Consider the following 19,875-nt stretch of genomic DNA (forward strand, 5'->3'; position numbering starts at 1 on the left):
GTCGAGCCTACCGTTTATAGTAACTAACTTTGTGAAAACGGATAAAAAAAAAATTAAAAGCCCTAAAAAACCTAATAGGTTTTGGCTGAATTAGAATGCGAAAGACCCTAAAATTATCGGTCGTTTCAACCTGAGGGTGAAGTAAAGGTCGAACCATTGAGAATGGGAAATCAAACTCATGCTCCAGGCTGCAGCAAAGTAAGTATAATAGCATCGGCGGAAATTCTCAATAATCAAGTTGGGGATCGGGTGATCTCCTTAGGGATAGGCTGCAGAATGATTCAAGTTCAGACTCGCTGCAGCTGAGAGCAGCATAGCTGGATGTTATAAATATTACGGAGTAGGTATATGAGTATATATATATACGTATATACATAAATTTTTTCTCTTACTTCTTTCTTTTTACCTTGTCTTCGGGTTGATCAGATAAAGCCCTTGGGAACCTCTAAGTGTGGACCAAGAACAACTGTGAGTTATATGGAGAAGAGCAACTTTTTCCCCAGTGGACTCAACAACCACTGCCACTGCCATTGCCATTGCTGATGCCACTGCACACCAGGGGCTGGGGTTAGGGACATTAATTACAGGAACACCTCACATTCCTGAGGCATCATTCTTTAGACTGCCCTTATGCCCGGACTCTCAACATCCTTCAGGTCTTAATACTTTTCTCCTCCTCTCCAGTCTCCTGCAAACATTCCTTATGTCTGAAACTGCAGGTTACTCCGCATCAATGCATTTTTAACTTTTTCTTACCTTTTGTTTTCCATATTTTCAGTTTTTTTTATTTGCTCCGAAAGCTCTTCAAGAATTCTATCACGCCCTACGGTCCATGAATAATTGACTATGAGAAAACAAAAAGGGCTGAACCTTTGATTTTTTTTTTTTTTTTTTGCAGACTAATACCCAGATTTTTCATTACCAAAGCCTCCAACAATGATGATTATATCTACAATTCTAGGTATGTATAGTTTGTGCCTGGTACCAGACAGTGCCATAAACTCTCTGTGTCTTTCTGCTCTGACGAATTTTACATATACATAAGTATATATGTATGTATTATTTATGATAGTTGTACTATAGTGACTCGGCAAAACAAGCATAATGAATAATAGTTAGATATATATATATACATATGGCATAACTACAATGGATCAGCAGTATTTAATTTGGAAAATTCTTGCATGTAATTAGCTGAATTTTCAATTAATTTTATTAGTAACGACAATAATTGAAATTTGACTTATATTATATCTGTGGCACGTTATAAGTTGAACGTTGTAAGAAGAAAATAACAGAAAGAAAATTTATACATTTGAACTTCTTTGAATTTGGATACATACGTATTTCCAAAAGTTGGGAGTCTTTTTCCAAAACCATTCCAACAAGAAGAAGAATAGCTCCTAGTTGACTCTGTTGTAAAAGCAATTTTTACCGAAGTCTGTAAATTTTTTGCTTGGTCGCTTTTTTGGAGTAGCAATAGAACGTGCTCGAAGAAAATTAAAAATGTTCTACACAACTCGGTACGTTGAAAAGGGAGGGATATTTTTTTGAATACATCAGATACGCCATCTTGCAGTTTGCGGTCGAAGAATTTGGATTAGTGCGCGGCCGCGAACTCGCGTAGGTAAAATTCAATGTTAAGCAGCGGTGACCTTCGGGGCAAATAGGGGATGAAAGATCCCTGCATATTGTTTACCGACCGAATGTCATGATAAAAAAGTTAGTGAAACTGAATTATCATCAAATCTTCAAAAAAATTGACTGAAACAAATCTTCAATCAACAATTCAACGAATAACGAATATGACGAATATGAATTTCTTCGATCTGATTACCATTGAATTAGAGAATATTGAATATTAGATAGAGAAGAATTCAATCGATGAAAGAGTCACAAAAATATCTTAGAAGACTTGGGTCACGTTTGGGAGAAAATATGTTTGACACTTTGAAAATCTGTAAAATCACTCGTTATTCTTGTCAAAAGAAAATATTAGGTCTACTCCCTGCTTACCTATTTTTCGAGCAGCTCATCGTGAGGGCTCGTGAAAAATAATCTTCAATCAACACGTGAAGAGTCGAGGAAATCAAATGCCTGCGTCTTACTTATTGCTGCTGGTATCGAGGATGCGAACAATCTGTCACTAGGTCTCAGAGGTCTTAGAGTTTACTCTTGGAGTCTCTGTATTCCTGATGTGTGGTAAAGAGCAGTTGAAGGATTGAGATACGAAAAGTCAGTGCGACTTCGTGCTGTAGATAAACAAATGGAGACATGATTTAGTGCAAAGTCAAAAATGTTGTAATATATCAAAATTCAATTCGGAACTCGTCTTCTTTGTAGAATTCGATAAAGCGTGGCCTTTAGCCTAATAAAAACCCGAACTTACCGTCCCCCGTTGCGAGAAGTGCGAATTTTTCATGCTCGCTCTACCGAGATTTTTCGAATGAAGAACTCGCGCGTTTTTGATCACTTTTGTTTACTTGGGTTGAGCGCAATTCTACCCCTCTCAATTCGTGGTTCTACTTATCTAGTTTTACTTCGATTAATTGGAAAAATATTCTAGATTGTTCGGAAAACTTTAAAACACACAAAAATGGTAGAGTAAGAAGAATTGAAATCTAACTACATGTACACGATACGAACAATCTGAAGGCTGGCGAGTGACTGACTGCAATTCTACAATTACTGCAAAGAGGCGCCACTATTTATTGTTGAGGGTGGTCGTGGTTAGAAGATTGTGGTCCTTACCCAGCGCCATGGAGACCAGAGTAAACTAGAAAATTTAGGACTAGTCTGCTCTGATCTCCGATAAAAAGCTGTTTAGTGAACGTGAAATGTTTCCATTTTATCTCTATTTACATCCCGTACGCTTGTTGTTGATCTCTAGGAATTGGCGGAACTTTTTTATTCACTGCGTATTATCGGCTTTTCATTGATTGTTTTGTGCAAGTGATATTAAGAAAATAAATGTCTCGTTGTTCTGTACATTTTGAATACTTGGGTAATTCATTCTACGATTTGTGTCAACATTGAAATATACTGGCCGAAAATGGATAGTGTCTGTAGATTATGCCTTCGCTGTGAGCAAAATATGACCTCGATATTCAGTAAAGATTCGACAACCTCGGTCTTCCAACTACAAATCAAAAATTGCTGCTCCATAGAGGTTAGTAAATAATGACCGCTGCAAAACTGACATCAATTCAATTAGCTGTTCGTTTCATTACAATTTTCAGGTTTTGGAGACTGATTCGCTGCCCAAAATGATATGCAAAAGTTGTAAGGACAAATTATCTTTTGCCGAGGAGTTCAGAAAGGAATGCAAATATTCTGACAAAAAACTGCGGGAATATTACAAAATTTCAACCCCGGATCAAGCCCACTCTCCACTCCGCAAAGAATTTCAAGTAAGAATCAATTCAGTGGAACAATCTTTAACAAAGATTTAGATTAACGTGTTTCCAAAATTTTAGGACAACGGCATTCAAACTGAAGAAAAAAGAAATGAAGACTCAAAATTTAGAAAACAAACATATCTCGATACAGTCAAACAGGAATATTGTGAAAATAAAACCTCTGTTTCATTGGACAAGGATTACAAAGATGAAGAAGTCGACCAAGCTCAGGAATCGGCATCAGTTAGGAATTTGATCACGTCAGAAAATTCCGATTGTCAAACTGAGTTTGTATGTGTAAAGAATGATGATGAGACTTTGGTAAAACGAACAAGAGTACGGTCAGATCCACTTTTAGAAACAAGACAGAGGTTCAAGTTTGATGAAACGAAAGAGAAACTTATGTGTCATTTATGTCAAAAGGTATACGTTTCCAAAAAAGCATTACTTCGACATACAGAGGCTCATATGCGAGAGAAAATTATAACGTGTAAGATATGCAACAAGGTTTTCAATAGCAACGACAAATTAACTAATCACATGAGGAAACACAGCGATAATATGGATTTCAAGTGCGAAGTATGTGGAATGCCGTTTAAAGAACTAGCGAAACTAAACTGCCATTTACGGGTGCACGGTAAAGGCCCCCCAATAAATATGGACAAACAATATTTGTGCGACGTATGCAGCAGGACCTATGCTACCAAATCAGGACTCAGATTCCACCTGAGATCTCACGGTGGGACCAAACCGTACACCTGTAAATTTTGCAACAAAAGTTTCACCATTCCTAGCTATAAAACAAGACACGAGCGCACGCATACCGGGGATAAACATTTCACCTGCCACATATGCAGTGTAGGCTTTGCCTCTGCAAACGGATTAAAGTATCACGTAAGATCGCACACGGGCGAGGCAAACTATCATTGTACCACTTGCGGAAAATCATTCAGGCGTCTCAAGTATCTCAAAGAACACACATTCGTTCATACGGGAGAAAAACCGTTCGTATGCAAGTTATGTGGCTCCGCTTATGGGAATTCAGGGAGCTTATTTGTGCACCAAAAAAAATGCAAGGCGCAGTATACCCTTGAATAGCAGACTTACGAATAAATTTTCTGTAGCGTGTCCGATACTCATTTTATAATAATTTATAATTATAGTTAATGTAATTATTGTATACATATATCTAATCAATATATATGATTTATTTACACTGTTATTATATTATCTTTAACTCTTTGGTATAGCCTTGGATACTATGAAGAAGCATCAGGTAAAAAAACGTCAATATTTGCTTGCTGTGAAAAATACGCTCATCGGCATTCAGGAGATCTTGTTGTGAAACTCTGAAAAAGTCGAACAAATCGTTGCTCGATTTTTGATAAAATAGAATTTTTGGCTGACTCGTGACCGATAGGGTTGTTCAAATAATTGAACATTCTTCTTTGCGCTGTATCGACATTTCCGACGAGGCCACAGCCATCCACTCGTTGGTGGGTGATTGGAACCACGTCAGACCTAAGGAATATCGTCCGTTGAGATTGGCGTGCTGGCAGTGACTGAACCACCATCCGCCGTGGTAATTTGCCGCACAGTCAGTTGAGCTTATATCCAAATCCCGATCCTTGGCACTAAAAGCCATGTTATTCTGATACGATAAGGCGTCGGTCGCGTTTCCAGAGTATCCCGAAACATGGAGTCTATAATTTTCTTCCTCGGAATCTACCTTAAAGTATTCATATTCCGCACTCCAATGTCCTCCGTAAATATCAACCAGGTCAATCCTGAGCCTCGTACAATTATCTCTCGTCAATCTATGCAGTGCTTCGTTTCCAACCCAGAATTCGTTAACCGGAGATCCAAATCCTGCCGCATAATCGTTCCAACTTCGGTCAAACTCAACCATACCGTCGATGCGTCTGGCTATGACTATCCATCCTTTGCTACAAGACGCGAGGAGGGGTGCACCTGGACCTGGTGCCAAGAGGGTAAGACCGTCTCTGTCGTTACAGTTTCCGGGTAAGGCATCGACAATTAATCTGTACTGGTCTTCGACGTGTTCCAATTCGTGAGTAATATTTGTGGCGGTATCCAAAGATTGCGTTAAATCGAGAGAAACTATGGAGCTGTTCATATTAGCGATCATTTCTTGTTGCTGATCGCTTTTTTCTTGTAATTTTGAGGCACTGACGCTCAGGGCTTGCACGGTACGTCTGAGATTTCCAAGTTCTTCGCGAGTTAAAGAAAGTTCCGCGGCCTTTCTTGCCGCGTTAACATCCAGTCTTGCAATTTCCCTTTTTATATCCGGTTGGTTGGTATCTACCTTATCCTCGATAGTTTGTACGGATTCAAAAAGTTCTACCATAGATTCTCTTAACTTTGACAACGCGGTCACCTCCCTGGTAACGTTAAACCATTGTTTCGACAAGCTGTGCTGTACGCTTTCGAGATCGGTCAAGCGCTTGGTGAAGAAATCCTGATTTTCATAAATTACTCTTTTCTCAACAAGTTCACGTTTACGTGATACTATAGAAATCTTACGCTCTAGATTCATGAGACGCTCCTCTATCCGTCTATTCGAATATGATCTCAATAAACTATGTCGCAAATGGTGATTCGAGTGTTCTTTTCTGATCTCGTTACGTATTACGTTACTATGTTGAAAAGATCCTGTGCTCCCGTAGTGCGTAGGATGTTGTATTTCTGCGCCACATTTGCACGATTTCATTTCAATCTGCACCGCCGACATCTGAAATAATAAATATGAACGTTTCAAGCTTGACGACGAATTTATTTCCACATCAAAGGTCTGACCAGTCTCACAATTTTTAAGTTTCGATGCTTCGAAGTCCAGGAGCGATGACAATTTTTTGACAATTGCTTCCCTGTGTTCATCGAGCAGTAAATTGAGCAGATGACGAGCGACGTGCTACAGCTGCAGGCTAAAAGCTACAAGCCAGGTGCAAAGGAGAGAGCGGCACCCAAAGGGAAGAGGGGGAAGAAGAGTACGTTCGTAACACGCACCCCGCCCCTATAAAGGTGAAAAGGTGCGTCGAGGGTTTAGGGGAGGGAAACTGGGCATCGGAACGGAACGCAGAGCGATGGAAGTTCGGAAAGAAAAGTGGGGCGCCGTATGCGGCAGCTGCTGCCCGCCAAAACGAGAAATATAAAGGGCAGGGGGGGCAGGGAGAACGTAAAAAAAGAAGGAACATGCGCCGGCTGCTCGTCGCCTGCTGCCCAGCAGGTGCACGCTGATCATGTAAATAAGATGAGATTTGAAATGAAAGAAAAGATTTACCTGGCTAACGACGTCGGCGCATGATCTTGAAATTTGAGTCGAGCGTTCCTTGATTGTTCCAATGTCGACTCGAATGGTTCCAAGGGTTGCTTCGATCCTTGTGATTCTTGCCCCGATACTTCTTATGCCACGACCAACTTCCGCGACGTCTCCTCGAAGAAGAGTCAACTCGCTACGCATTCTAGAGCGTTCGGCGAGTTCTTCGCTAGCATTTCTAGTCCTGAGTACCTCGGCAACTTCTGTTTGAAGTTCCGTTACAGCACTTCCTAGCCAACGTACCCTCAGTTTTTCATTTTTCGCTTCGTTGCCGCTACCACCGCGTAGCAAAGTCACTTCCTTCCTGTTTCGAACAATTAAACATGTTGGTAAGTAAATAAGTTATCAACGTTGGGCCTACCAGAATAAAATTATCTCAGTGTAGTCATTTGAATGTGGAAAGGATTTCTAAAATTACGTAATTTTCTCCATATGTACCGGTGGTGAGGACTCTGGGGAAAATATTTAAATCACACCCGCGCGTTCGATTAAAAACGAAACAAAGATCACAATTTTATATTTTTTAAATTGTTAAGAGAAACTCGAACGTACCTCAACTGCTTGACTTCGTTTTTCAGGACTATCATTTCCGTGTTTTTTTCAATGGAACGTTTCAAGCTGTTTTCCAAAGCGTTGTATTCCTCCTGCCGATGATCGATGAGTGCGTTAACTTGTTCCTGCAGTAATTTAACGACCATCGAAAGATCTTCTTCATTTTTTCCTTCGACAATTGTCGCACTAATAAACACTACGAATACAACCAGAACTACCCACTTCGTTGATCCCCACATCGTGAGATGTTTAAAAAAAAACACGTAAACAAATTAGTTTCTTTTAGTTTTCGTGTCAACTATCAATCGTTATCGTTCTTCTTCTTAATCGATCACATTTGGACCATGACACGATCGTTACGCGATTAAATTAAAAAATCAAACTCATACAAAATCAAATAAGATAAATATTCTCAGAATGCAAAATTGGAACCCGGATGAAAGCCAGGCGCATACTGACACCGGTGCGGACGAGGTAGAGGACTTTTATTAGCGGGGTTGGACAAAGGGCAGTCGTATCTACGGAACCGTGAACCTCCGAGGAGCAGGTGTTCAACAACACCGGGCTGCCCAGGTATATATCCCTCTTTCCGAACCTGCATCCCCCACCTTAAATTCTCCGGTCTCTCTTTTACTTTTAAAACTCATTCCACATTGCAGCAGCAGCAGCAGGAGCACCAGCAGCCCGCCCCCCACCTCCCGTTTTATCTCGATCATAATCAGACTTCTGCCGGAGTAACATGCCGGGCTCTTCGACTAGAATCGTTGCAAAGAAAGTCGGAAAGTTAGTCTGGCTTTGATTACGTTCGATCCCACGAATTTTCGTCAATACCCAACGCCGGATAATGAGACGTTAAGTCGACATCCGAACGATTGGGATCTTCTGGCGTTTTCATTAAAAATTGCAAGTTTTTTGCGGGCATAGTTGATCCTTGTAACAATTATACTAATAATTGTTCTGTTTGGTTTTTTTTTACAGTGCCATTCCAGGCGGCTGATGTTCCTGTATCTGCTGCATGACTAGCAATCCCCGTGTTTCGATTTTGGCTCGTTGGCTTTTACCAAAGAGGCTTGTACAATACATTATGTTAAATATGGAGGAGGAAGGGCGCGCGCGCGCCACGCGACAAACGGCCCCTCCAGAATTCAAAAGGTACCACCACCATACCTGTACTCGAGCAGAAACGAGAAACTCGTCCCCGGCGGGCTTTGGCGTCTAATTTTTCTCCTCCCTTCCTCCTGCCGGACGCCCGGGACATAGTTATGCTCGCCACCCGACCGAAAACCGCAGGCTGCAACCGTAAAGTTGTGGGACCAAATGAAGCCCGCTGGCCGGCACACGAGTCAAGATCATCTTGACTCAAACTGGTGCGGGCCGAAGGGATCAGATAAATAATTACGGGATGGACTAACCAGACGGCAGACGCCCCATCGGCCATCAACAAAGTTAAGCCAGTGAGGGGGAAGAAATCTTTTCATCTGTTGTACCGCAGCAGCTGATACTTTCAGCCTGTTCTCAACTATGAAGGAAAAAAGAAGAGCAGAAAATAAAAATAAAGAATGAAAAGCAAAAAAGGAGAATGTTTTCCTCACCGGGAAGATATAAAAAAATCTTTTTTTTACCCCTCGTCGATCAGGAATTCAGTCACCGCAGCGTTCCACCTGCGCCGACCAGAAGAGATTGACTCTTCAGTTTCGTACCCTTCCTCTTGAAAATTGTTCCTCAAACCCTCGTTACGCCGATTCTGCCACAGCGGTTGATAAAAATCAGCTGCAGTGAAATACGTCGATTTTTATTTATCGTCGATAAATTTAATCGTTCGTTAAATTCAGGCCTGAAATTTTCAAAAGATGGACATTATTGCACCCCCAAGTTCATACAATGCGCGTTATTCGCTCCTTTGTAAATTGAAATTTATGGAATTCCATATCGCCTGTGGCTATTTGTGCCATCGTTGGTGTTCTAAAGGCTGGCTCGACCGAGCAAGCCATTGCATGCTCCTTGCCCTTGATGCTTTCATTGTTTGTTCGCCATTCAATACCAGTAATGGGCAGGTATACTATTGTGCATCCCGGAAAGAGGAAATAACTGCCCACGGGAAGGGAAACCGATTCGGAAGGGGGAGGCAGATGCAATGCATGGCTTGTGCCTATCGGATAGAAGAATCTTTGTAACTATAAAAAAAACAAAAACATGTATTAATTATTTGATGCAGTAATCTTTGTAACTATATTAATGATTTATTTTTAAACAATATTATTCATACTTTTGTTGTGTTTTTCGTTTGTTTTGTTTTCTACAATTCAGTGTATATTTGTGTATGAATAAAATATAATTTTAATTTATCATCGTTCCATAATAATCTCCCGGCTCGATCGATTGATTTGATTTTTTTTTTTTTTTAGTTTCATTTATGTTCGAATATGGCATCAGACGTTTACTTTTATCAGAGAAAAGTAATTTTCTTACGTAGAAAAAGTAAAATAAAACCAAACATGATTGCAACAGGTTCACTTACTTAGTAATACGAACGTAAATGATTAGGTTTAAATATAATGGCATAGCAATAAAGTTAAAAAAAAAAAAATGTCAGTGATCCAATCCAACTTAACGCGGTTTACGTAGAAATAAATAATGAATGGAATAACATAGAAGTATATTTTCAAAAATCTAGTTCCTTTTTCCCCCCTAAGTCTCTGGGCATTCTTCTAAGAGAATTATTTTGTTAAATATTATATATTTCTAAATATCTAACATCGGGATTTCTTTAGTTTGATTGAACAAAGATTATCATCGTAATTTCTATAATCTCAATTATTACGCTCACTATAGTTAAATAACAGATGTGACATGAATTACAGCAACGATCGAAGATTAAACTTTTTTTTCTTTCATCCATTTTATATCTAATTCAAAAGTGACTTGATTTGTTACGTGATGACTTTTTCCGGCTTGCTTCAACATTTTTTTCCATTTGTTTTTAGTCTATAAAGTAATGCTTGGCATACCATGTTTCGTTTCTTACTTTTGTATTTTTTTTCGTTCTCCAGCTCACTCCGTTAAATTTCTCAATTCCCAATAATCGTTAAGTACGAAATTATTATCTACGATATAAGAGATATTTTTTCTTCTCTCGAAGTATACATATAATTCATCTAAAATTTTAAAGACTTTTCTACGACCTATTACGGTATCTGAATCGGTAGAATTATCAACAATTCTACGTGATTTCAATTTGTGCACCTTATTTCAATAATATACATGTACCTATGGAATATTTACATTTTACAGCAGAGATTAGGAAATTATTCTACGTAGAGCACTGCGCATGCTTCAACAGTTATTGGAGATAATCCCTAACATGTAAACTAATTGTTAATTTATTAGATTCCATTATGCTTTTTTAATTTTTTTTTTTTTGTTTTCTACCAATCAAGAAGTTCATCTTGAATGTAATCAATAATTTCACCCAACGGTAACTACAGAGAAAAAAGATGAACAGTCAAGATAGACTGAACATCACGAGGCGACATTTTCGGTAACATGCAATATAACGTATACTAATCAATATTTTGTACAGTTGCAGACTTGATGATTTTTTCAGTTTAGGTTACGTTAACCAAATCGAAATATTTTTAAGTTTGTGCCGAACCATACGTACCTGTTGGAGGTCGATACAATTTAGGTAGTGTTAATATTTGGAGACTATTAAAAGCGTACTTTCTAACACCTATGTTCTTCCATGTGTTTTCTCTGCGGCAGCCCTCGCTGTAATGAAATTTTCATTTGAACAGCTCTAAATATTTATCCATTTTTTATAATCTAAGAGAGTAAAATTGTTCGGAAAAATACCTTCGCATACAATCAAGGGCCCTGTTGAATTCGTGTTCAGCCAGGTGATATTCGGTTGCGAGAATGTTGACTTGTTCAAGAGTTATAGACATACCGGTCCGATCCTTGGCACTCTTACAGCTAGTGAATCTTAGCCCTCTCATTCGTCGGCATATTTGGGAAGACAACTGGAGAACGTCAACGTTTTTATTAACCTTCGATTGCACGCATGATTTCAAGTGCCCAACCATGTCCGACAAGGTTTGATTCAAAGGTGATCTACTGCCGACTGAAAACATGCGAGCGTTTTAGCAGAAGTTTCAATTTATCTGGAGCTGGAAATCATATCCAACTCACGTCTAGTCGAGGAGGGTTCCGTTGGTAAATTGAGTTTCTTAAATCTCAGGTAGTACTCGTTCAATCGATCAAAATTGTCCACGTTGCTTTTCTCCTGAGGTTTCGTTGTGCCGAGACTTTCGGCTAGTGTAGCCATCTCGTTGATTCCAACGTTGAAAAATACCGGCGTCACATTAAATGAGATCGTTTGCCTCGAGGATGGCACTAGGGGTAGTAAGGAATAAATGGCATCCGGCACAGGAAGCATAACCGTTAACGCCGTACGAGAACCGACCACTCGGGGCACCGGCAACTGTGCCGCGCATACGGATTTTGCCTCTATTCTGTTACGGGGATAAAAGTTCGGCTTGAAATCATGAAATGCAAAGACAAAAACCACCGGATCGTACCTGGCGTGAACTCCGCATCTTGATAAAGTGAAGGTAACGGTATGCAAGTCTTCTACTGCGACGGTCATGTCACCCCACATATCGATTTCGTCTCCGTAGTAGCTCAAAAGGGCTTCGAACGATATAATTGGACCCAGAGTTGTCAGAATCAGAAGAAACATTGGATCCGGTCTCTGACACCATAGTTTCGCCATCAAACCAGCGACTAATGCCGTCAGCTGAAGAATTGGAGGACGGGATGTTGAATAAATCAATCTACGTGATGCAAATGTCGTAAAATAATTAAACAATTATTTACCGCCTGGCTGAAGCAAACGTCTCTTCTATACCGAACGTTACAAGCTCGTTGAGCAGCCTTGGCATCTTCCTGGACTCGGAACACGGAGTGCGTTAACCTGGCGGTCTTTAGGAGCCCGTCCATTGCTTGTCGGAGTTTTTTCATACTCGGCCTAAGTTCGCTCGTCCAATCGACTATAGAGGCGAAGTCCAGACCCTCCGTAAACTTATTTCTTTGGCCTGAATTGCTTTTAATTACTTTCGTCATGGAGTCTACTGCTTGGCACACTTGATCAAAAGAGAGTTTGAAATGAAATCGGTTTTTCCGACTCGGAGAATAACGGTTAATCATTTTTATTCAACTAAATACCTCACCTTCTTTAGCCTTCGCAAGAGCGGGTGCTGATTTCTCTGCCGTTGGACTCGTTTGCTGTTTGGGTAAAGAATTATCCAACAATTTGCTCGATTCCTCACTTTTTGTGCCATTTTTTGGTTGGATCGTAACAACGGTAGAATTGCGGTTGTTGGGTACGTAACCCTTGAGACTTTGAGATCTTGCTAAGCCATTTTTATTACGTAGTCTAACGGCAGGGCTACTGCATCTGCCGCAAAGAAATTTCACTTTGGAAACTAGGCACATCACACTGGCTTCAATGTTGAGTTGCGTTAGATCCCAAGGTTCAGGTTCGTCGGTAGGTTTATAATAATTAGCAGATGGCGAGTTACACATTTTTTGGGTATCCAAAAACCGTTTACTGATATCAACGTCTCCTTTAACGAAATCTTTTTCATCCTCTTCGTTGTTGTTATCGGGGCTGTTAACACCTTCCGTAGCCTCTACATCTTTCGGTTCATCTTCGACATCTGGGAAAATGACGAAATTCTCCGCTGGTACAGCATCCCCGTTTTCATCGACCTCGTTGTTGACGGTCGTATTATCGTACTTCATTTTCGCGCTTTCCTTGGTCCACATGTCTTGAACGCATTCCGGAGTATCCGGTGTAACGAAATCATCAAAGTCGGGACTTTTCAGGTCGAAATTGAGCTGTTGCGTGATTCGTTTGAACGGAGACAGAGATTGATGCGCTCTGAAATCCAGGGTCAACGTATCGTCGTTATTGATCGGCTGCTGGACAGTCGCCGCAACTTTATGCTCCTCCAAAAACGTTAATGCCTCCTCCACTAAGCCAGGGTCCCATAAGCTCAGTAGTATCCTAGTTTTTGATATCATATCTTCACAAATTGGCAACATTCCGCTGGTCTGCTTTTCCTTGGCAAGTTTCATCAGCGAACGCATCGCTTCCACCACGTCACGACGCAGCTGTTTTATCGCTTGGATCGCATCGTGAGCTGTAGTTATTTTAGAAGGCCCTTGATAGAGCTGATTGCACCGTGTCGGAGATTCTTTGAGATCCTGGACCAACCTGCGGTAAATTATTCAACGTTATTTTCGTTCCATCAAAATGCGAAGACTCGGCACAGCGAATAATAAAACTATGTTACCTGATAAGCCCGCCATTCTTACTCTTATGGGCGTGTGCAGTGAAGGCTCCTACACTGATAAAATCATAAAATCCGCATTTATTTAGAGTGTCGTTATGTACCCACATCCTTTGCAAGTGAAGATTCAGAGGCGCAAACTCCAAACTTCTGTCATTCTTCCTCGTCGATTGTTTGAAATGAATTCCTGCAATTAAATTTTCACTTAGAGATCCCTCTAGTCGGAAGATATATTTCAACGGCGAGAGAAAATTTTTAAATATACCTTTAAATGCGGTTAAATTTTCTTTAGCCTGTGAATATAAATGCAGAAGATGGAGATGACGGTCTAGTAATTCGACCTGTTTCGTGTGCCAAGGTTCACGGAGTTCGCCCATTCCAGCAACCTCCTGGAGGAGTTCCTTCTCCTCTTGTATCCAAATTCCACTAAAATAACAATTCATTTTTCTCCTGATTTTAAATTCACCTATTTTCCAATACTTACAGTAACTGTTGTGGAAATTGGAAGCACAATTTGCTTTCTGCCATGATTTCATGTACGCATATGTCACCTCCTAGACCGGAATGGAACCTAAAAAATTACAATTTGTTGATGTGATCGATGTAAAGCGCTTTGCTTAGGCATGATCAAAAAATACCTGTATGTTTGGACATGAGAATTAGCAAACAACAATTTAAGTTGCCCTTGATGCGGAAGCTTCATTTTTGTTCCTAATCTCGGAGGTAAGGATTGCGATCTTCTATGAGAAAATATCTACGTAATAATAGAAAAAAAATTTTAGATCATGATCAAGAACAAACTAATATATCCTACGATTGAAAACCATCATTGGTATCGGCTCACCTGATTACTGGCTGGTACATTTCTGCATGGAGTGCTTTCGGTACTATTACCTTTATCTTCAGCTTCTAAATTCCACACATTGATTGTTAAAAAACCTACTGTTGTAGCTTTGGCGGATTTGAGGGGTATCCTGAGTCTGTTTAAATAAAATTTTACTGTCGAATAGCTGATTCAATTTGAAGAACGACAATTTCTATACAAATAATTTATAAACTCACCGCGGTGTATCTTGTACAGCATTGAATGTCACAACCGCACATCCAATTGGTGTCGCGGTCTGACTGACTCTCTCTCTTACATCGTATGCAGTAATTTTAACTTTTGTTTCAGAAGTCAATCCGTCACTTGCTCGAAAGCTGACAGTAGTTAGAAATCCTGGATTGCTACTCCTCTGAAAAAGATAAAATTGTTGCTTGCAAAACGTGAAATAACATAATTTTTTCCAAATGTGAATTACCGAGAGCAATTTAAGTACATGATGAATAATTTTACCTCAACCACCTCGCTCCTGGCGTACTTGATCCAAGTATTTGATCGATTCGATTGAATATCAATTTCCAATACAGGATTTGGGGGTCTTCCATGTCCATCGCATAAGAGATTGTCACACGCAAGTGAAATCTCACATATAGGTACTTCTGCAGGATCTGACACGATGAAATGGTGCAAAGAATTTCAATTGGCGTGAGAAATCAGAGAAACCGACTTCAAAATCAAAAAGAATGCATGAAACTGTCAGATAACCTGTTGTGATCCCCTGCTGTAGACGCATCATTTGTATATCGGTATCATGTTTGTGACCGCTGCAAGCTTCTATCCGTTGTCGAAGTGCGAGTAATTGGCTGCGCATGCACTCATAGCTTGCTAATTGAAGTGCTTGAAGCCAACTATCTCTGTCTTCTGGAGAATTTGCGCCCAACTGTTGGAATAATCCACCGTCAAAAACTGTGAAAGCGAAAATTATTGTCAAGTGTTACTATGAATTCTGCATCGTTGATCATTACGTAATTTCCAAATAAAACTCACCTATACTAAACCCATAAGGGAGTTGATTCGTTGGTTGGTCCACCCGGACATTGCATTGTTCCAATATGATAACTCCGAGAGGTTCAGACCATTGTTCTCTCGACTTAAAATAGAACAATAGATTGCCTCGAAGTCTGCACCATCGCTCTAGACTTGCTATTTCAACAAAATTGTGGCAGAAGATTAATAACAATACTGATAAAGTCCTGTTTCTTATCAAAAATTCTGTGTAAATTTACTGTGGTCTTCGACACGCTTGGTACAAAAATATTGTAATAGGTACTTTCATTTGCATTTGTATGAGTCCTGTCAAGAAATTTTCACAGCCAAATCTTTTTTCCCTTCTTATTCAAGACGTGTCTTCTATCCGTTAAATCTACCATCATCAATAGCTATCTACTGTTGTAAGCAAACAGTGAATCGTACAGGCAAGAAAAAAAATCTCAATCTTCATTATTGCATCACACATGCTGACATTTACGTGCATGAATCACAAAATGAGACGCTTGAATATGAAGCTTATTTACATGCAAATGATTTAATGTATTGATCACTCGTGAATAAGATGGTACATTGTTTCAGTGGTGACGTCCTGCTGATTCAATTTGAGTCCCCTCTCTCTCGAGACATTACGCTGAAAGTGGCAAGGTGTTTGTTTTTTTTTGGTGACAGAAAACGGTGATTCAAATTTTAAATGCTGTCACAATTTACTTTATCGAGTGCTGTGTGCTCAAGTGAGAAAAAGATTCGTTTCACATTTGATTTTGATTAGATGAATTTTAATTTTATAATAAAAATTTCTAAGCTACTGGTGCTTCTGAGCAGTTCTGGAAAATGTGAAACAAATCGTTCGGTTTTAATTGATTTATTGAAAATACTGCAACCGTATTAGATAAGACCAGTTAATAGATACGTGTTTGTGTTAGTAAAAAGAATGTTGGATTAGGAGTGAAAAATTTTTAATGGTAAAATTCACTCAATTGTACCTTTACTAGTGCTGGCTGTAACACAACTGAGGTCTCGGAGAGTCTTATGTGTTTTCCCTTTTTGTCTTTTGCTCTCAAGTTTTTTACCTGTACCTGGAAATCGTACGGGGGTACAGGTAGTGATTAACCATGCACCTTGTAGTTGTTTTTCTTTTTGTAAAAAAGAAAGAAGAGTAATCATAATTTTAATGTTCATTAAAATATCAATTATGTGTTAGTCTAGTTTGCAGAAAATAAGTAATACATTCAAACTGATTGTAAGTTTGATGGAATGAAATTATAATGTGAACAAATATTAATAAGTTGAATTCCGAGTAACTTTTTCGAATTGATTAACACACACCCTTTCAGATTTAGAAGTCCTACTATCCACCAATTACCTGATTCGATTTTATTTGGAAATCTGAGTCCTTCTGTATCATGAATTGACGCGTAATATACCTAAACTAATATACGATGCAAGGTTTTTCTACAGCTAGGAAAATGTTAAGAATTATAAAAGTTTTGACTGAACCAAAAGTATTCGTTCAATGATATGGAATAACATTCGTAGACAACCAAAATTAAATGGCACAAACAATGCACACATCGCCAGCATGCCTATGAAAAGATTTGATAAAATATGAATATGAATTTTTAAAGTAACCATGTCTATTCGTGGATACATCACACTTTTGCAACGATTGAAAAAGTCATATAAATGTTCTGATTTTCATATTGAGAGGATTTTTAAATAATATGTAAGACCGCCATGCACACATCTATTGACAATACCTATGACTAATTAATATAGATTTAAAAAACATCGATCGATTGTAGCATCATTTCCCTTTGTTATAATCATCCGCAGTTATTTTAAGACTCACTCTCTGTTCTACGAAAGAAACCTTCTTGTCGTTCACGTACGTATAAGATTCCCTCTTTTTCAAATTTTTGTGACGGCTGAGTGGCCAATGTCATCAACTCTTGTTTATTAAAACGCATTTTCTTGTTGCTATCTCACAACATTTTCAGCTATCCGCTACCAATAGGGGTAGTTTTGGATTCACTAAAACCAAAGATTATTCACAGAATTAATAGGTCTTCAGCAACGATAAAATTTCATCGACGAACGAAAAGTACGAGTAATACAAATGCGAAAACATTTTCGACCAAAAGAATTATTCAAAACATTCGTGAAGTTCTTTCCACAAAATTCATAAAATCAGTGTAGCAAATTGTTTGTTTCAAACAGTAAATACGTATGTAAAATTAAAAAAAAAAAATAGGGTTGGTCAAGTGTCAAATTTTCTTTGTACACAAAATAAAGTCAATAACACAGCTGATCGTGCGTAGGGTAGTTCACGAAGTTGTAAAATAGGATGACTACATAAATTAGGATTTCATCACTTTTAACTCACTTTCAGGTGATCATAAAGGGAGGCAAATGAATAAGCAGTACCGAAAATTCCATCCCTTAAACATCTCAGATGACGACAATCAAATGGAATGTTAAAATCTAGAGAATTACCACCGAAAACTTAAAACGTCAGATAGGATGGGTCCTAATGTCAGTGATTAACAAATGTTGTAGATCGGTCGACAACTCTTGCCGTTCCAAAATTCGCCATTTGTAAAACAATTGCCACAATAATTACCAACAATTGGTCAATTTTTGAATCCAAAGTATTTGTTTCCCCCTCTTAAAACTACCCCGTCTATGGACGTACAATAACCCGAAATCCTAACCACTCACCTGACCCAAACGAAACTTTGAAAAAACACAATTTTCAAAGGCTGAACGCATCGATTTCATACCTTTCCAAAAACCCAAAGGTTTGATTTAGTGAAAGCATATGGATTCCTTTTTAAATACGTCAAAGTCATCTTTGGTGAGTTGATTTAACTCTTGGTTTTTTTTTTTGGATAACTGTCACATCATTTTGAGCTTATATTATTTAGCTAAAGTTCGAACGTTAATTGGTCGACGCATAAGCTCTTCGGGGGCGCCAATATTTTGAAAATTGAGAATACACATCAACCTTCAGTCGACGATTACATCGATGACACAGTTTTAGAAACAGTTTGTTCTCACCTTGGAGTAGTTTTTCTTTGGTAAAATGCTTTTGATGCAATTTTGCAGGCTAATTTAGAAAATTACAGTCATGTGCGGGTTGTCATAGGCAACATGGCATGTGACTTGGATTCAGCGGTATGCGCCATAGTGTACGCCTTTCATCTTCACACAGTTTTGGAAAATGGGGAAGAAAGTATAGCTGTCATCCCAATACTGAATATACCTGAAAAGGAATTTCGGTTGAAAACCGAAGTTGTCTACTATCTAGAGAAATACAGAATATCTCAGCAGGTACTGACTTTCAGGCAAGTATTGCTAGAAGGTTGATTTTCAAGTCATAAAAATTTGCTGTTTTCAAAATTTGTTACAGGGATCAGATCGATCTCACAGGTCTTAGTGACGAGGGAAAGTTGGAAGTTGTGTTAGTCGATCATCATGCTCTCTGCGAGAAAGATAAAGAACTTGCCAAATCAGTTATAGAAGTAATTGATCACAGACCACAAGATTTGACATGGCTGTGGCAAGAGAAAAATGTTGACATAGAAATGGTTGGTAGCTGTGCAACTCTTATTGGAAAAAAGTTGTTGCAAACAAATTCAAAAGCTCTGAATTCTCGGGTTTGCAATCTTCTTAGGGGTACGTTTTTAACAATCTCTTAGTTCTCAATATTCAGATCCACATGACTATTCCATTTTTAACAGGTCCAATACTCATCGACACCGCAAATTTTTCAAAAAAAGCAAACAAAGCGACTCCCACAGACCTTGAAATCATCCAGAGACTGGAGGAAATCACGTCCATTGTTTCCGACAGAGAGCAAGACTACCGAGAAATTCTTTCCGCTAAAACTAATATCAGTGGTTTAACTGCCTCTGATTTATTGATGAAAGATTTAAAAATTACCAATGGCATACCGATTCCAGGTCTGCCGATGTTAGTGCAGGTATAAAATTATGATATTTTTCCTGAATCTCTGGTAGAAATCTCTGCCCACATTCTGAGAAAAACTCGATCCCAATTCCAGAAGTTTGTGAATTTAAATGGGGTCTTCGAGGCACTGACGGAATTCGCAGCGCAGAACAACTGTTCCGTGATAGTTCTGATGGGCTTAGAATTTTCCGACAACTCGGTAATCCGAGATATGGCTATTTTTTGGTTGGATTCCGACGTTAGCCTGCATGATACCGTAAGCCGCTGAAATGACATTAAAAAGTTATCGAATATTGACCGAAATGGGAATTCACGAACAATTAATCAATGATTTTCAGATAATGATCACGCTGCGGAGAAGCACCAAGCCGTCACTTTGTCTAACCGAAGTGC

At 39.1% G+C, this 19,875-nt stretch overlaps 4 protein-coding genes and 2 long non-coding RNA genes across 12 annotated transcripts; 3 read left to right on the plus strand and 3 right to left on the minus strand.

Moving 5' to 3' along the window:
- Positions 1-192: 192 nt before the first annotated feature.
- Positions 193-2,552, minus strand: LOC125501048. Its single transcript, XR_007278556.1, has 4 exons — positions 2,390-2,552; positions 757-2,252; positions 407-688; positions 193-317 (listed from the first exon to the last, which is right to left on the minus strand). It is a non-coding gene; the product is annotated as an uncharacterized LOC125501048 (long non-coding RNA).
- Positions 2,553-3,034: 482 nt separating this feature from the next.
- LOC105687296 (zinc finger protein 878-like) lies at positions 3,035-4,620 on the plus strand. The gene is made up of 3 exons (XM_012402829.3): positions 3,035-3,169; positions 3,240-3,410; positions 3,477-4,620. The coding sequence occupies exons 1-3, from the start codon at positions 3,053-3,055 to the stop codon at positions 4,494-4,496; spliced, it is 1,308 nt and encodes a 435-aa protein (XP_012258252.2). The 5' UTR covers positions 3,035-3,052; the 3' UTR covers positions 4,497-4,620.
- A 130-nt stretch (positions 4,621-4,750) lies between these two features.
- LOC105687257 (protein scabrous) lies at positions 4,751-9,457 on the minus strand. 3 transcript variants are annotated; one of them, XM_048655756.1, is made up of 5 exons: positions 8,910-9,457; positions 8,455-8,806; positions 7,288-7,412; positions 6,700-7,039; positions 4,751-6,150 (listed from the first exon to the last, which is right to left on the minus strand). In XM_048655756.1, exons 3-5 carry the CDS (start codon positions 7,320-7,322, stop codon positions 4,825-4,827), a joined length of 1,701 nt encoding a protein of 566 aa, XP_048511713.1. In that variant the 5' UTR covers positions 7,323-7,412; positions 8,455-8,806; positions 8,910-9,457; the 3' UTR covers positions 4,751-4,824. The 3 variants fall into 3 exon arrangements, with proteins under 3 accessions (XP_048511713.1, XP_048511714.1, XP_012258145.1); XM_048655757.1 differs by lacking the exon at positions 8,910-9,457 and having other exon boundaries at positions 8,455-8,869; XM_012402722.3 differs by lacking the exons at positions 8,455-8,806; positions 8,910-9,457 and having other exon boundaries at positions 7,288-8,003.
- Positions 7,719-9,632, plus strand: LOC110117070. Its single transcript, XR_007278557.1, has 2 exons — positions 7,719-7,860; positions 7,947-9,632. It is a non-coding gene; the product is annotated as an uncharacterized LOC110117070 (long non-coding RNA).
- LOC105687308 (inositol polyphosphate-4-phosphatase type I A) lies at positions 9,506-19,589 on the minus strand. Of its 5 annotated transcripts, XM_048655749.1 has the most exons (19): positions 19,456-19,589; positions 18,571-18,775; positions 17,363-17,544; positions 16,497-16,646; positions 15,511-15,666; positions 15,229-15,429; positions 14,977-15,131; positions 14,703-14,875; positions 14,485-14,620; positions 14,279-14,394; positions 14,125-14,211; positions 13,906-14,066; positions 13,644-13,827; positions 12,516-13,564; positions 12,163-12,428; positions 11,865-12,082; positions 11,476-11,798; positions 11,140-11,407; positions 9,506-11,055 (listed from the first exon to the last, which is right to left on the minus strand). In XM_048655749.1, exons 3-19 carry the CDS (start codon positions 17,478-17,480, stop codon positions 10,923-10,925), a joined length of 3,894 nt encoding a protein of 1,297 aa, XP_048511706.1. In that variant the 5' UTR covers positions 17,481-17,544; positions 18,571-18,775; positions 19,456-19,589; the 3' UTR covers positions 9,506-10,922. The 5 variants fall into 5 exon arrangements, with proteins under 5 accessions (XP_048511706.1, XP_048511707.1, XP_012258274.2 ...); XM_048655750.1 differs by lacking the exons at positions 18,571-18,775; positions 19,456-19,589 and adding an exon at positions 18,232-18,375; XM_012402851.3 differs by lacking the exons at positions 18,571-18,775; positions 19,456-19,589 and adding an exon at positions 17,897-18,043 and having other exon boundaries at positions 16,497-16,589.
- LOC105687312 (exopolyphosphatase PRUNE1) lies at positions 18,126-19,727 on the plus strand. The gene is made up of 4 exons (XM_048655766.1): positions 18,126-18,367; positions 18,619-18,857; positions 18,923-19,188; positions 19,254-19,727. The coding sequence occupies exons 1-4, from the start codon at positions 18,332-18,334 to the stop codon at positions 19,499-19,501; spliced, it is 789 nt and encodes a 262-aa protein (XP_048511723.1). The 5' UTR covers positions 18,126-18,331; the 3' UTR covers positions 19,502-19,727.
- Positions 19,728-19,875: the final 148 nt, after the last annotated feature.

Source organism: Athalia rosae, chromosome 5 (assembly GCF_917208135.1).
Source record: "Athalia rosae chromosome 5, iyAthRosa1.1, whole genome shotgun sequence".
NCBI classification, from domain to species: domain Eukaryota; kingdom Metazoa; phylum Arthropoda; class Insecta; order Hymenoptera; family Athaliidae; genus Athalia; species Athalia rosae.